Genomic DNA, 16,868 nt, shown 5'->3' on the forward strand with positions numbered 1-16,868 from the left:
TTTTATCTTTATATATGCTTGCACACTCACCTGGTTCATACACCAACTCATTCGTTTTTTGCTCCTTCTCTACTCTGTTGTTCCTTCTCCACCAGAAATGAGTCGTCTCTCTCGCTTAGATTCATCCTCATCTTCAGATGATGATGATGAGCCTGAGCTCATCCTTAGTGCATTACACCAAGCCCACACTCAATATCTAGCTTTGAATAATCCACGTTGGGGAGGTTCTATACCTGGCCGTAACTATATTCATAGAGAAAGAGAAAGTGGCCATTTTAGACTCTACAATGACTATTTCTCGGAGCATCCAACCTATGGGGAATCTATATTCCGACGCAGGTTTGCAAATATCTTGGTCAATTCATTTGCTCTCTTTTATCATGCTCTTTCTATGTGTAAGTTTTTTTATTCTCATTTCTTTGCTCAGGTTTAGAATGGCCCGTCCTCTGTTTCTTCGCATAATGCAAGCTATAGAACAACATGACAATTATTTTGTGCAAAAAAGAGATAGATGTGGACGACTTGGGTTATCATGTTTGCAGAAGGTTACTGCAGCATTGATGATGATCAGTTATGGAGTACCGGCAGATTTTATGGATCAATATATTCGCATTGGTGAAAGTACAGCCCTAGAGAGTCTTAAAAGGTTTGTTATAGCTGTAGTCGAAGTGTTTGGAGGTGAATACCTAAGATCTCCAAATGAGCATGATACTGCCAGATTACTTGCAATAGGTGAGCGCAGAGGTTTTCCAGGAATGCTTGGTAGCATAGATTGTATGCATTGGCAATGGAAAAACTGCCCTGTGGCATGGCATGGTCAATATACCGGTCATAAGCGTGAGCCCACTATCATCCTTGAAGCTGTTGCTTCCAAAGATCTCTGGATTTGGCATGCTTTTTTTGGTTTGCCAGGGTCTCTCAATGATATCAATGTTCTTCACCGTTCACATCTTTTCTCCAAGCTAGCCGAAGGGGAGGCTCCTCAAGTTAATTTTACCATCAATGATCATAATTATACAATGGGGTATTATCTAGCAGATGGTATATATCCCAAGTGGGCAACATTTGTAAAGACCATAACTAATCCGCATGGCAATAAGAGGAAATACTTCGCCAAGGCACAAGAAGCAGTACGGAAGGATGTGGAACGAGCCTTTGGAGTTTTACAAGCTCGTTTTGCCATTGTTCGTGGGCCAGCTCGTAGCTGGGATAAAGAAACACTTAGAGAAATTATGACAGCTTGTGTCATTATGCATAACATGATAGTCGAAGATGAGAGAAATGAAGAAGACGACTTCCACTACGAGGGTATTGGCCAGCTAGTGAGACCTACACAGCGTGAAGTTCGTAATCGCACACATGAGCTACATGAGTTCATGCAAGCTCATCACAATATTAGAAACATGGAAACCCACAGCCAGCTTAAGGAGGACCTAATTGAGCATCTTTGGCAACGTCATGCAGACTTGTACTAATCATGTACCATGTACTTTATTGAGGCTTGTAGTCATCATTTTACTATGTAATTTAGCACTATATAATTTATTCAGGCTTGTAATCATGTACTATGTAATTTATTATTGAGGCTTGTACTCATCGTTTTATTAAGCATGCACCATGTATCGTGCCTTCTATTTAAAGACACACATAGCTCATAGTCCACATATAGAGGCAACAAGAATTAAACTTAGTGGTTCGGACATATTGTTCTTACATAGGTCCTACAACAATACTTAAATGACACGATGGTTCACAAATATTGCCCCACACACATAATGCCCCACACATATAACTGTCATCTCAAAGTGCTCCACCACCAAGACGAGCAATGATCTGATCTTGCATTGTCTTGTAGAATATTTGTTGCCGCTCACTCAAAGAACTAAGATCCATATTCATCACTTTCTCATCGTCCTGCCTTTGTTTCAGTTGTAGTTCTCGTTGCTTCAGATCAAGCTTCCTATTCTCTACTTCTTGCTTCAGTTCAAGCCTTCTGGTCTCTACAGCTAATCTTTGATCATTACGCTCTTTTTTCCTAATCTCTCTCAACACTTCGGCCTTCTGTCTCTTGAGCCACATATTTTCCATTGCTTCCATGTATAGGTTTTCTCCATGAGCGACAAGATTTTTACCTCGGCGATCTTTCTCCTTCTTCTTACCGATAGGCCTATCTTTCCTTGGTGAAGTATGGCTGGGACCCTGCTCTTCATCACCAAGATGACTTTCATTGGTTTCAGGAGTACATGACCTTGGACCTTCCCTGGAAGATGACTTCTGTTTTTTTGCAGGTCTTTGGTTAGTCCACTTTTGTTCATGCTGCAATACATTCCAGCAATGCATCAATGAAAACGTTCTTTTTTTCTCATCTTTCTCCTTGTACATTTCAAGTGCTTGTTGTATCTACACAATTTAATATGTGTTAGTAACCATGAATGCACATATACATTTCTAACAAATTGAAAGAAAATGCCTCTTACCTCATCTTGTTCAGTCACACCGCTTTGGTTTCTATTTTGAATCGCTGTTAACCATCCACAAAATCTGTTAACACTTTCATTAATGATACCCCAGCGATGAGAGAGAGAACTAATATTACGATCAGATTGAAAATCCTTGTGCTCATGGAAGTAATCATGAATTCGTTGCCAATAGGTAGCACGAGGTTGGTCGACGCCTTGAACTGCATCCAAGCTTACTTCTAGCCATGCTTCCACCAACATGTTATCCTCTTTTAAAGTGAAATTTTTTGATCTCTTCTTGCTTCCTTTCGTAGACTGAGAGGCTTGTTCAACAACATTCTGTCCTTCAGGTGAGATACCAAAATAAGACCCTGTGCCACATTGACCATTTCCATCTTCAGGTGAGATACCAAAATAATCAACCTCGGTGTTTTCCACATTGCTCCCAAAAACATCATCAAAGCTGGGCATTTCCATCTTCCTGTGCCACAGGCCCGTAACAAAGCTATGAGTTTCCAGCTGCACAAAATAACTAATTTAATGCATGGCTGAAGAAGTAACGTGTTTGCATTTTTCTGTTTTCCAATCCATGAATAAATGCCCTTATAAATCTGTCGAATTTTAAACTGAGAAAATGTTATCCCCGTTCATTTGTAGGTGGTACCAGTATTTAAAACTAAGAAAATGTTATCCCCGTTCCACCCATGGGAACATGGGACAAACTGATGCCATTCCTAGCCCATGCCTGCGAAGGATCCAGATAACTTTGCCTAGTATCAAGGTGGCCACAAATGGTACTGCCGATATTTCAGATGAACGCAAAGTTGTTGGAGATTTCCACAGCAAAAACTAAGGAATGAGCACAGATGAGCTAAATGAATTGCAGCCAGATTGGTGCTTAAAGGCTGCTGCCTAGTACAAGACAGCAATCTAAATAAGAGCATCACACTCCCACAATCCCAGTAGCAGCATTCACTCTTGACACGGTTGAGCATTCAAGGCAGCACAGAAGCATGGGTCGAATTCCCCCGAGACTGAACAGATCGGAGCCGCGGCAAGACCAACAAACAACAATAGTGGCGTCAGTCCCCAAGGGGCAGCAAGATTTCGTGAAGAGAAGGAGGCCATGCGAGAATCATCAGATCCGGACGCGACAATCGCCCGCTCAACCCCCAAAACTAACCAAAATCGAGAAGCAGAGATTGACAGCAATCCAGAGAAGCCAAGATTCCGAGACACCGCGAGAAGAAGGAAGAAGATGAAAAAAAAATCCCGCATCACAAATCCACCACCAACAATCGACAGAAGAGGGCGAGGAGGAGGGGCCAGGGGGCAGGCAGTAGCGCGGCGGAGCTTGCTGACCTGCCCAACCAGCGCACGAGCAGTGCTCGCTGCTCCAACCGACCATAGCTGATCTATCTTCTCCCCCACGATGGGATCTAGTAGATGCGGTCTCTCTCTCCTCGTCTCTACAGCTACTAAATACGATTGGAGGATGGGCATACCTGGTCGACGATAGAGCCGGCACGGCAGCGTCGGAGACCGGCAGCGTCGACGTAGAGCAGGCACGAGCGGAGATGTCCGAGCGCACGCAGGCTCGCGGCGGTTGCTCCCGCCGTGGATGAGGGATCTCGTGCGGTCCCCTACATGTGAGGGATGGGAGGCGATGGATGAGGGTCTCTCATCGGGTGGGAGTCGGATGAGGGATCGGTTGGAGAGCTGTTTTTGTGGTTTGACCCTCAAAAGATGGATAAGGGGCTGAGTGAGGGATCGGTTGGAGATGCTCTTAGATAGCACGTTCTTCGTTTAATGTTTGGAACAGGAACAGTAGTGCTCACCGGCTATAGTGAAAATCGATGGCGAAGGCTGTTGCCCCTCTGCCGGAGTAGGCCGGGAGAGACGACGGTGTGAAGGTATAGCCCGCTCGCCCCCGCCCGTAATAACATAATAGAATAGAGATTATTATTGACTAGTCCATCACGCACGCCCTCGTGCACGTCCGTAGTCAGTTAGAAATGTAATCGTAAATCTAAACGTGTCTATATATTTTTTCAAGATCGGAGCATGGAATTAGGCTAAAGTGCTTGTGCACACCTATGTCGACAAGCAAGGCGACCAAATATAGGTTGCAAAACAATTACATTCTTTGATCATGTAATAAACAACTAACAAAAAGGGTGCACCGTTTCGATCTTTATCATGGAAATGTGGTCGGTTAATACATTTCACAGGTCACAATAATGATGAGTCAGGCAACCAACATGGTGCGTATTGCTTTTCATACCTGAATTATGTCTAGCTCAGATGTTTGTCCTTCTGTCTCTGTTCACCAAAGCATGGCATAGATAAGTCAGGATTATGCATATGAATGAAATAAAAATTGATCACATGGATATAGTAGTATATACCTGGTCCCAAAAGGCATGAGAGGAGCAAGCATCATAGCAGGAATCTAAAAATCCTAAAAAATCCAATGGATGATGTGGTACTTGGTGGTACTCTTTCGGGGTACCAAGTTATAACCTCCACTAGTACCCCTGCTACTCACAACTCTGTTTCCACTACCCTAGAAGCAACACAAGATCACAACGTCTCTGTACAGAACAGACAAATATTTTGGTAGCCAAAAACCGTGTATGGAAATTTTACTTTGTTACCTACTGAATGGAGCAACAGCTAATAAATCTGTAGACTGTTGCTCAATTGAAGGAAAAAGATGTGATCATAACCGAAAAGCTAAATATAATAGAAAAGCCCAGCATGCCAGCACAAGCACTTTCTCAATAAAGTTGAGGGTCACTGGACCATAGTGTAGGAGCCAGGAAAAAAGGTCATGCTTCATACAGCCAACGATGTAGCACAAATTCGTTTACAAAAACAACAATCGTTAAAAAACCACTGTCCATTCGAACACATGAAGTTCTTATAAGGTCCTAATGCCTAGAGGGGAGATGAATAGCCTATTAAAAATTCTACAACAACACTTAACAATCCGGTTAGACAATTATGAGGCGAAGCAAGTGTTGCGCTAGCCTACTAAAAATACAAGCCACCTACCACAATTCTAGTTTATATAGTTTCTATCCACACAATAGCTATGACACTACACTAAGTTAATGTGTTCTCAAAGGCTAACTAAAGAGCCACACTAACCAAACTAACAAGCTCTCATAACTAGCTACACTAAAGAGCTTGACAACTAGTTTGCGGTAAAGTAAAGAGAGTGAGCAATTTGTTTATACCGCCGTGTCAAGGAAGGAGCCAATCAATCACAAGAATGAATACGAATGAAGATCAATCACCTCGGAATCAAATGATGAACATAATGATTTTTTACCGAGGTTCACTTGCTTGCCGGCAAGCTACTCCTCGTTGTGGCGATTCACTCACTTGGAGATTCACGCGCTAATTGGCATCACACGCCAAACCCTCGATAGGTTGCCATACAACCAACACAAGATGAGGATCACATAAGCCACGAGCAATCCACTAGAGTACCTTTTGGCTCTCCGCCGGAGAAAGGTCAAGAACCCCTCACAATCACCACGATCGGAGCCAGAGACAATCACCAACCTCCGCTCAACGATCCTCGCTGCTCCAAGCCGTCTAGGTGGCGGCAACCACCAAGAGTAACAAGTGAATCCCACAACGAAACACGAACACCAAGTGCCTCTAGATGCAAACACTCAAGCAATGTACTTGGATTCTCTCCCAATCTCACAAAGATGTTGAATCTATGATGGAGATGAGTGGGAGGGCTTTTGCTAAGCTCATAAGGTTGCTATGTCAATGTAAATGGCCAAGAGAGTGAGCTTGAGCCGGCCATGGGGCTTAAATAGAAGCCCTCCACAAAATAGAGCCGTTTGTACTCCTTCACTGGGCACAACACGGGGTGACCGGACGCTGGACCTCAGCGTCCGGTCACGTGATGCGTGCCACGTGTCCCCTCTCTTCAAATGTTGATCACTCGATCTCAACGATCAAGTGACGACCGGACGCAACAGCTCAAAGTGACCGGACGCTGAACCCCTGCGTCCGGTCATTTCTAATAAGCATCTAGAGACGACTTTTCACGACCGGACGCGTCCGGTCATGCTCGACTAGACACACCCAGCGTCCGGTCACATTACAACTCCCCTGTGCACTACCACATCAACTGGACCGGACACAACCCTCCAGCGTCTGGTCACTAAGTGACCCAGCATCTGGTCAGAGATCGACGCTGCACACCCTTTGCTGCCACTGACCGGACGTGCTGGTCCAACCGAGGCCAGCGTCTGGTCACTTACAGTGATATTCGTCTTTTCTGTCTAGGGCACAGGTGGCACCGTCGGACTGTCCACACTCTATGGGTGGAAACTCCACCGGTGAAGTTCCTAACCCTTGCTCAAATGTGCCAACCACCAAGTGTATCACCTTGTGTACATGTGTTAGCATATTTTCACAAACATTTTCAAGGATGTTAGCACTCCACTAGATCCTAAATGCATATGCAATGAGTTAGAGCATCTAGTGGCACTTTGATAACCATATTTCGATACGAGTTTCACCCCTCTTAATAGTACAACTATCAAACCTTAATGTGATCACACTCTCTAAGTGTCTTGATCACCAAAATAAAATGGCTCCTACAATTTATACCTTTGCCTTGAGCCTTTTGTTTTTCTCTTTCTTCTTTTCAAGTCTAAGCGTTTGATCATCACCATGGCATCACCATCATCATGATCTTCATTTGCTTCACCACTTGACATGTGCTACCTATCTCATGATCACTTGATAAACTAGGTTAGCACTTTAGAGTTTCATCAATTCACCAAAACCAAACTAGAGCTTTTAGTTGTCAAATGTGCATGGAAAGGGATACAATGAACATAGAATTTATGGATGCGCTAAAATATAGGGGCAATGATGCTACAAATAGCGGACTATATTTATCAAAGTAAACAAACATGATGCATCGACATGGCAGAAAAGGATGCACTAAACTAATATATAAGCAAAATAAGACGATAATCCTAAAAACCGATCTGAACAAATTATCTATCTTTCAATAGTTACTAAGAGGAAATTCAATTATAGTCTACAATGAAACCCAAAAACAAATTTGTAACAGGCATATAAGCTATGCACCTAGCTGCAAAGAAGAGAAGAATGATTAAGGAAAGAGCAAGAACCATAATACCTTAATATTGAAAAATAGCAATTTTTAGAATTCAATTACAGTCTATAATGAAACCAAAAAACAAATTTGTAACATGCATATAAGCTATGCACCTAGCTGCAAAGAAGAGAAGAATGATTAAGGAATGAGCAGGAATCAGAACAACTAAAGAAAGAGCAAGAATCAGAATACCTTAATATTGAATCGTAGCAATTTTTGCAGATAGCAATGAAGAGCGGGAAACAAAATTGGATTGTTGTCAGGGAAAAGTAGGTCATCATTGCATATGCCAAAGTGCTTTAGTTCATTAAGAATGCAAAACAGGACCATGCATATGTAATGGTTCGTATCACTCCATAGGCCAGATGCCTCAGTTAAAAAAGTGGAATAGAAACATCATAAAACAACGGCGGCCACCCCTACCCCCGCGGCACGGCGGCGCCGCGTCTTGAGAGATGGAGAGAGATGAAGCGGATAATAGAGTTGGAGGGGAGAGAAACAACGGTGTGTATAGAGGACATAGGAGCACAGAATATTTTTAGATGGCAGAGTGGAAAACGCCGGGGTGAAACACAACCACGAAGCTGGAAACGAGCGGCCAAAACTTCTCACAATAACGTGGCCACCTTGAGCACACGCCAACTGCAGCCGAAATGCAGGAAGCAATATATTGTCACTTGAGATTAGGAAAAAGATCATAAAACAGTGATAATCATGGCCACATCTTCTCATATGTTATAGTTGAGAAGAAGATATTTGTTTCCAGTAACATTATCATTGACATGTGGTGGAAAATGGTAAAATAGCAATGGCATGTAAATATTTTCAGGTTTGACATATGGGAATGCGTCACTAGCAACTCTGCAAAGATCATAAAAGAGACGTAATCATGACTGCATACTCTTATTTAACTCTGCAAAGCGGCTAGGATTCGCTCGAGGACAACCCGTTCATGTTGACAAAAATCACTTTCTATATTTCAGAAAAAGGTATCTATCTCCAGCATCATTGGCATTGACATATGATCAACCAAAAAAATGCAAAATAGAAAGGCACGAAAATATGGTCAGGTTTATCAGAAGCACCTCACATGTACCATCATATGCTCAAACTACAATCGGTACATCATCAGCAATGGCATATGCTGAGACTAAAATAAATAAAGCATCACCATAAGCACACTTATATATACTGATGAAAAGATTACAACATCAACACAATGACACAAACCTTATGCGTAAGCAAAATAAATCCATATATACAGGAAATTACATTAAGGGATAAGAGACATAAGGTAGAAAAGGAGATAAGGAGAATTTTTTGGCACCCAATTCACTGCATAGATTGGATGGGGAGCGGACAAATCCAACCATGCAGCCGATGGATCCGGCCATCCGTCACCTGAGCCGGCAAGGGAAGGGGAGGGAAGCAAGAGAGAGAGCACACCTTTACCTGTACAACGGCCGGGCAGCAGTCAATCCGTGGCCACCTCTCCTGCGGCCCGCGCCCACAGTGTGTAGCGGCGGCGGCGGCCAGCGGGCCTGCTCGCAGCGGCGCGCTCTCACCCACCCCCGGCTAGGGGCATGGCTGCCGAGCACAGGCAGCTAGGGTTTGGTTGAGCACACGCGGAGTGGAGGGAAGGGGCAGCGCGGGGGAAGCAGCGCCGTCGGCTACCGGCATGACCTGGTCGTGCCGCTCCATGGCCGAGGACGTCCACCGCCATCGGGGCGCCCACCGTGGGGGCCCACGCGCGGCACTGCGCAGCAGGCCGGGGGCGCCTTCGCCCCGCCAGCGTGGCGCGCTGCGCACGGCCATCTGGTGGCACTGGGCCCAGCCGGCACACCGCCCTGTCGGGCAAGAGGGAGAGAGAGAGAGAGGAAGAGAAGGTGGGCGCGGACGCGGCAGAGGCGACGTCTGCGGGAGCAGAAGCGTCGAGGTCGGGAAGGAGAAGAATCGAGAAGAGAAATTGTGTAGAAGTAGAAGCCAAAGCTGGGTATATATTTGGTCTTGTGGATTCGGACGATAAGCTAGAAAAGCTAAAGGAAAAAAAGAGGAAGACGGAGGAATTCATGAGATGCGGTAGAAGCTATTTCCGAAGAGAATCCGCTTCAAGCAATAAGGGTCACGGGATGAAGGATCGAACGACTGGGGTCATTCGGGCCGACGTGGATGCTGTTCCTGGTGGGCAAAGTAACCTGCTTTAATAAAAGTAGATAACAAAACATCTCAGTAGTCGTGTGATTTAACTTCACGCCCCTGGTTAGTTTGGTCATGGAAAGGACACGCGTGGGGTACGGTACTACAGTGTGCGCGCCCGGTTAAATGAAAAAGCTGTCTGAAGAAGCACACGCATATATCAGATATACGTACTGGTACATACGTACATCTATATCTAATCATAAAAAGATAAAATTTCTCTCCACCTATTTTTTTGTTTGGCTATCCCTTAACTAGCTTTGTGAATATCAAAAACTACCTATAGCCGTTCTCTTTATATAACTAGGAATCCTAATCAATTTGATCTCTCCAATTTTAGGTGAATAGGAATCTTAATCCAAATAGGAAAATATAATAATATGGACAACTAGAATCTTAAACCGATTAGATCTCTCCGACTCCGAGTAACCGAAATAGGAATCTTAATCCAAATGCAAAAAAATATAAGAATAGAAATCTAATAAAGAGAAAAGATGAGTAGAATTTCTTTCTTTAGTTTTTTTTCGGTTCTTCTTTCACTTTTTTCTTCTAGTTTTTCTGTTTTTACTTGCTCCGAGTACGTGTTGCTCTACGTTCATTTGGATGCTTTTCAATTGGCTTCGAATATGTTCAGATTTTTTTTCGTGCCTATTTTCTATAGTACATTATGCTCAGTTTTTTTTCTCGTGGATGTTTTTTATACTAGCTCGACTTTTCTAATGTTGTTTTCATTTTTTTCTCCACCTGGTTTTTTCGTGTTCTAATAAATATAATAAGAATAAAAACAAATAATAAATAAGAGATCACAACCATTTTAATCTTTGACTCCTTAAGAAACAAAGATTTTTACCACTAAGTTAATTTAATTTTTGACTCAAACTCATGACCCGTGCTACAACTCACTACGTATTTGATCTCATTGCAATGCACGAGCATGTTTCCTAGTACATACTAAGAACGAACCGCATATCATATATAAATAAAAACAATTATTAAAAAAAACAAATGTAAATGTTGCTTTGCATGATGTTGTGGTGTAGAGACGGTAGGACCTGAAAATGTCAAAAAATGCTGAAATTTAATATTTACTAGCAAACATGAACATGATGCACATACATGTAGAGAAGGTCTATGTACAAAAAAAAAACAGAGCATTTGTCATAAAATAATTGTAAAAACAAAGAACAAAACTCATAAAACGTAAGATTGACCGTGTAATCGTGAAAACAACAGAATCATTGAATGATTAAGAGAGGGATAAAATCATAACCTCCTAACCTCTATATGAAAACGCAACCTCTAAATCGCGGCCGATTGCTCAAGTGCACATGTCACCAGGCGGTCGTGGAGACCTACCACGGATTCACATGCATGTGTCTACCGCAATTAATTAAGGTACTTATATATGACTGTTGCATAAATTCAAGATATTAGTAACTAGGAAAAAAAATTACAGCTTGCTCATGTATTGGATGAGTGTGCATGCATGAACATGTGTCGCTCTATGGGTACAGTCCTCATTGAGTTTTTTTATACTATTACACACGTTCTCATAGTTTCCTTTCTCTTTTCTTTTCCTCATAAATAGGAAACATGAGCATCTGGGAAATTTCTTTGAAATTTCATACGCCGCTCCAATCCACAAGGTATGTACATGGAAGCGTTTTTCATCCAAGTAACACCACCAGGGATAAGTATATGTCGACTTTTGGGTACATGTTACCCAAATCCTGAAGTTTATAGCTCTTCAAATGGTGTGCCACTCCTCTGGAAGACAGTCTATCTATAAGTATGGAATCCAAATATTGTGAAACGAATTGTATCCTAGTATCTTCAATGCTGAGAGTGTTGTAACCATCATCATGAGGATCCCATTCTTGTGCGTCAGCGTTACCATCGTCTTCATCTCGGATAGCATTGTGTAAGGTCCAGGATGGCGGTCTTGATGAGTGTCACACCCTAAAATTCCTATTTTAGGTTGTGAATAGGAAACACTAAATAAAAAAATGATTTCAATATTTGTATAAATTTTTTCAAGATTAAGTAAGTTTCAAATTGTGTTTTCAAACTTTTCATATTAATATGACAGGCTTGTTTTCTTCATGTGATGTTTGCTTGTTGCTTGACTTGATGTTACGAGTGAGTAAAATTTTCAACACACGTTTAGTAAGTCGTTTATCTTTCTCCAGCCCGTGCTTGTCTTTTCTAATAATTAAAATTCCTTGTTTTCTAGCTTAATTCTTTCGTTGGAGCTTCCCAAACTCTTTTCGTTCTACTCCGAATCACTCATTTGAGTTTCTCATTCATCATCATATCTCTAAAAACTTCTCAGGAATTTTCTGGCTTTTCTGAAATTTGTTCCCACTTTTCCATGAGCATAATCTAATTTTTTTGGATGCTCCAAAATATCTTCTCATGAGCTCTAAATAATTTATTTGGGTTGCTCATGTTCCAAAATGTCTCTGAGAATTTTCCCCGAATTTTTGGAGCCCTCGGAGTATTTTTCATGGCTTAAAAATAAATTCTGGACTTTTCTAGAATTATTTTATCCACAAAAATAATTAATTCCGAAAATAATAAAATATCATATTTTATTCTAACGCAGAAAGGCCCATGTCTTTATTTACTAATGGGCTTTAATATTTAATTAGGCCTATTGGTAAAGGTGGATGGTGCAATATCAATTAGTACCATATTGTTATTTGATGTAGCTATGGGGAGTTTTCCGCCCTATATCTACGTACCGACCCCTTGGGCAAATTCCATCAAACTACCGTAAGGGGAGCCTCTAGTTTATGTAATCCCTCGTGTAGTAAATAATTTTCTCTCTTTCTGTCTTTGTCTCCTTCGGCGAGGTTTTCCGGCCACCGTGATCGTCTCCGGCGAAAGTCAGCCACCCTATAAGGTTCGTCTCATGGTTCTCTACGCCATAGGACCCTTCTACCAATCCGTCACCACATATGACTAAATCCCTTTGTTTTCCTTTTGCGGCGCGGGAGTTTCGATGTCCTTCGTCTTTCCGTAGCTTGACCACGCCGTCTCGCCCACGTGGTCAGCACCGCCGCCATCACATGGCTGTGTACGGCCGTTCGGCAAGCAGCCTCAGCTGGCCAGCAAGCTCCTTCGAGCTGCCCTGTTGCCGTGGGCGTGCTCTGCAGCCGTGACCTGTCTAAGGCCGAGCCAACAATCCCATGTGGGCCAGACCTCCTCTGCGACAGTGCCCGGCCCCTGCCCCAAGGTCAAGCCGCCCCTGCTGTCCTACATCAGCCGGAGCTCCATGGATGTTCATGATATGTACGTATAGGTACAAGATAGAAGCTGCTATTTACGGTTTTGTCACCCGACAGGATTAGCAATAGTTTAATCGTTTTAACTCCGTTTTGCCTGGTTCAAGTTGTGTTAGATTTAGGTCGATATGCTTTACGCAATAGTGTTAATACTTTTCAAATCACTTGTTTTTTTCATATAAAGTAAATATTAAATTGACTAATGTGCATGCAACTAGTTTTCTAATTTATAATTTAAAAGCCATGTATGTATATGCTATGGTGTTTCATAAACTAATACTAATATGACTAATCACAAACATTAATATACTTTTAAATTATAAATTCTCTTAGTTTAACAAGACGTCAGATACAGTTCTATTAGAGGTTCTCACGTGCTCCTTTATTTTGAAAAGTTAAAGTTTATTTTAGTTAAATAATACATACTAGTGTATAAATTAAAATATGATTAATTGAAACATATCACATATATTAGATAGACGTAGATGATCTTAGATATTTATTTCTTTTGCAAAGTAAATTTAAAATGACTTTAATATATTTTTCCATATAGTTAAATATATTAGATTAAATTATATGTATGCAACTAGTTTTTATAACTAAAATCAATATATAGGCTTTACACTTTGGTATTTTGTACATAAATATTAAATTATTAATATAGTTAATTGCTAATAAAAATATGTTTTTAATTGTAAATTTTCTTAGCTCCAACATGCATCACACGTAAACCCAATAGATGTTCTCACGTGCTCTTTTATCTTTGCAAATTTATAGTTTGAATGGCATCATTTTTATAAATAAAACATGACTAGGTTCAACTCAGCTTTTGAATTAAAACATGCTTTGTTAAAACTGAACTAATATCTTTCTTATGGTTTTGCTTAATTAAAATAAATCAAGCATGTAGGCTTTTCTTTTCTTTTATAAATAATATAAAACTCACGATTTTATGGTTTCTTTTTAATGATAGTTTGGCTATCGGCGTTTCTTACGTTCTCTCGGTCGTAGTAACGAGTTCTCGTTTAGTACGATGTTTTCTCCCGTGTAGTTTGTGTTGTTCTTAGTCTACTTTGTTTCCTTGTATGTTTGTTGGTGTGCTTTGATCCGCGAGTAGAACAAGAATTGTTTGTAAGCGCTGGTGATCAGAAGCTGAGTACCGAAGCTACAGAAGTTGCAGAATGGAAGATAGAGTGAGGCTTCTGAAGCAAGTTGCTTTGGGTGTAAAGCAAGACTAAGGCAAGTATAGCTAAGGACCTTCCTTGTTGTCCTATCTGTGATGCTCACTAAAATACATATGCATGTGTCTTCCTTGCTACCTATGGTAGGATTTCCTAGATTTTGAATACTCAGTTACCTTGTCACCTTGGGAGGTTTGCATTGGGTAGTTCTATTGCTAGTGCAACAATCATGATCTTGAAACTTGATTAATGAATATGCTATAAACATAAACAAGATGACTTTTTAGCAACATAAGGTCTTGTCTTGTAACTGATTATCCGGGATTTAACGTACAGCTATAAGGGCTATATGGCTTTGGCTCTAGTCGCTTGAGAAACCCTTTTCTAGCTGGTTAGAGGTCTGCGAGTTGGGTATAGGACAACCTCTGTCCTGTTGAGCCTAGCTTTGGAAGCGGCCTTTTACTTTATTTTTGGAAGGGGGGTTCCTATATCTGATGACCCTGCGGCCCTGGCCAGTTAGATGAACTTTTGAGTGGCTTTATATGGCTCTCTGTGTTTTGGGCCTAGCTAACCCGGGCATTTGAGAATCATGACTCACAGTGAAAGTGTATACCTCTGCGCAGAGTTAACAAACTGGTATACTAACCGTGCTCACAGATACGAGCGACCTTGGAACACTTACATTAAAGGATAATGACTTTTACTTGTTAAGATGATCATTTATGTTTGTTTAAGATATTGATTATTCATGTTCATTGATCATGTGTAAATGGGTTTTGCTACCACCTTGATGCTAATAAATGCTAAATTGGATGATCAATTAATTGCTAACCGCAGTAAACCAGTGTCAGCTTATTGAGCCTCATAAACCCCTGGCTATATTTGTTGAGTTCGACATGGACTCACTCTTGCTATTTCTCCACCTTAGGAAGAGTTTAGGCTTGTGATCAACCAGTCAGTTGGATCCAGTGGAGTGAAGTCTGCACCCGAAGATCAGAGTTGTCTATCCGTTGATTACTTTCTAAGGTTATCTCTTTTGCTAAGTTCGCTATATATTAAGCATTATGAATTGATACTGCCCCTTCATTTATAGCTATATGTGAGATTTGATTTCTAGGACTCACATATGGTGTGCATTCGGCTTTGTCCTTGAAACCGGGTGTTACAATGAGCTCGGCAAGGCTACCCCCCATAAGCACTTCGATGTCTCAGTATCCATTGCATGTGATCGCACGACATGAGTCATCATTTTTTTGCGATTAGGCCGTTGCCTGTTTTTCATTAAGAGGATAGAAAAGTTTTAAAGTTACATGACATCTACAAGTTCTAACTGTTCCAAATCCACTGGCAAGACGTTAGCGTTCAGGACCAACCAAAAATATCAACATGCTAGAGCTCTACCCTAGCAGCTACTACACATACAAAGGACTAGACGATAATGCAACCATGGGTACAACAAGGCAAAGCGTTGGGACTGCTTGGCCTACTCGACGTCCGTCACTGGACCACGATGACACTGACGTCTCATAGGAAAGAGTACCTGCATGGCTTCCTGTTTACTTGGGGACATGGGTCCTTTGAAGGTTCCCTAAAATTCTTCGAAGGACGCCCAATCAGGCTTCGCCATCTCGACCAGAAGCCAGAGCTTTTTCATGAGCACCTTCCTTGCCTAGGCCTACGACTTCGGTGCTCGGAGCTTGTTTTTAGCAGCTAAATGGGCGCTACGCTTGGGGATGATGTCGTCATCATTAGCAACATTGAGATCCTTGGTGGGGACACAATCAACGGCTGCTAGAGCGGAAGCTTGAAGGCCTCGACGAAAGACTGCACAGCGCTTCTCATGCCATTGTCCCCAAAAGTATTTGAAGCCAACCCATCCACTTGCGGCGACCCACACCTATGCACAAGTGAAGACAACGGTCTGGGGACTTCATCCATTGAGGAAGCAGCGGCAACACGCAAAGAATGATAACACTTAGAGCAAAGGGTTAGTCCACCTTGGTTGTCTCAATTATCTAAAACCAAACTAGGGCTTCCACTCCGTCAACTTGTTATGAGGTCAAACCAGATCCATTTCAAAGCTTATCAAATAAGCATTCCATCAAGTGCTCATGCACCTCAAACTCACTCTAGACGAAAGAGTTATGACCTTCCTGATGATAAAGGATTGAAGGACGAGTCAAGAATGCATAAGTGAAGAAATACCAAGCAAAGGTTTAAATGATAAAAGACACAACTCATATTGGATATAAGTCAGTCTCTGTGTTGGTTTGGTTGCATGGATAAAGATTTGGAAAATCACTTTGCATTGCTTTGATCAAGCTAGAAGTATAAAGATAGATATTGAAGTGAGTATTAGGAGTGTTAAGCTAAGATGAAGAGAATATAAGGAATCATGAATTGGCTTGACCATATTGATGTTGATTCATATATGTCTTTATGTGAATCAAACTAAAGCTTGATTGATCTCAACATTCATATCTAGAAGATATTCAAGCAAGGATCATACTATTGAAGAAATAGTTTTTCAATGGATGCTTAATATGATGTGACTTGTGTATGGCTTGATAAGGTGAAGATAGCA

General features: G+C 41.6%; 2 protein-coding genes across 2 annotated transcripts; one reads left to right on the plus strand and one right to left on the minus strand.

Moving 5' to 3' along the window:
- Window positions 1-217: 217 nt before the first annotated feature.
- LOC136538262 (protein ALP1-like) lies at window positions 218-1,475 on the plus strand. Its single transcript, XM_066530245.1, has 2 exons — window positions 218-339; window positions 428-1,475. Exon 2 carries the CDS (start codon window positions 435-437, stop codon window positions 1,473-1,475), a length of 1,041 nt encoding a protein of 346 aa, XP_066386342.1. The 5' UTR covers window positions 218-339; window positions 428-434.
- A 325-nt stretch (window positions 1,476-1,800) lies between these two features.
- LOC136536241 (glutathione S-transferase T3-like) lies at window positions 1,801-4,007 on the minus strand. The gene is made up of 3 exons (XM_066528603.1): window positions 3,965-4,007; window positions 2,478-2,940; window positions 1,801-2,400 (listed from the first exon to the last, which is right to left on the minus strand). The coding sequence occupies exons 2-3, from the start codon at window positions 2,934-2,936 to the stop codon at window positions 1,801-1,803; spliced, it is 1,059 nt and encodes a 352-aa protein (XP_066384700.1). The 5' UTR covers window positions 2,937-2,940; window positions 3,965-4,007.
- Between the last annotated feature and the right edge of the window lie 12,861 nt (window positions 4,008-16,868).

This window comes from Miscanthus floridulus, chromosome 2, assembly GCF_019320115.1.
Source record: "Miscanthus floridulus cultivar M001 chromosome 2, ASM1932011v1, whole genome shotgun sequence".
NCBI lineage: Eukaryota > Viridiplantae > Streptophyta > Magnoliopsida > Poales > Poaceae > Miscanthus > Miscanthus floridulus.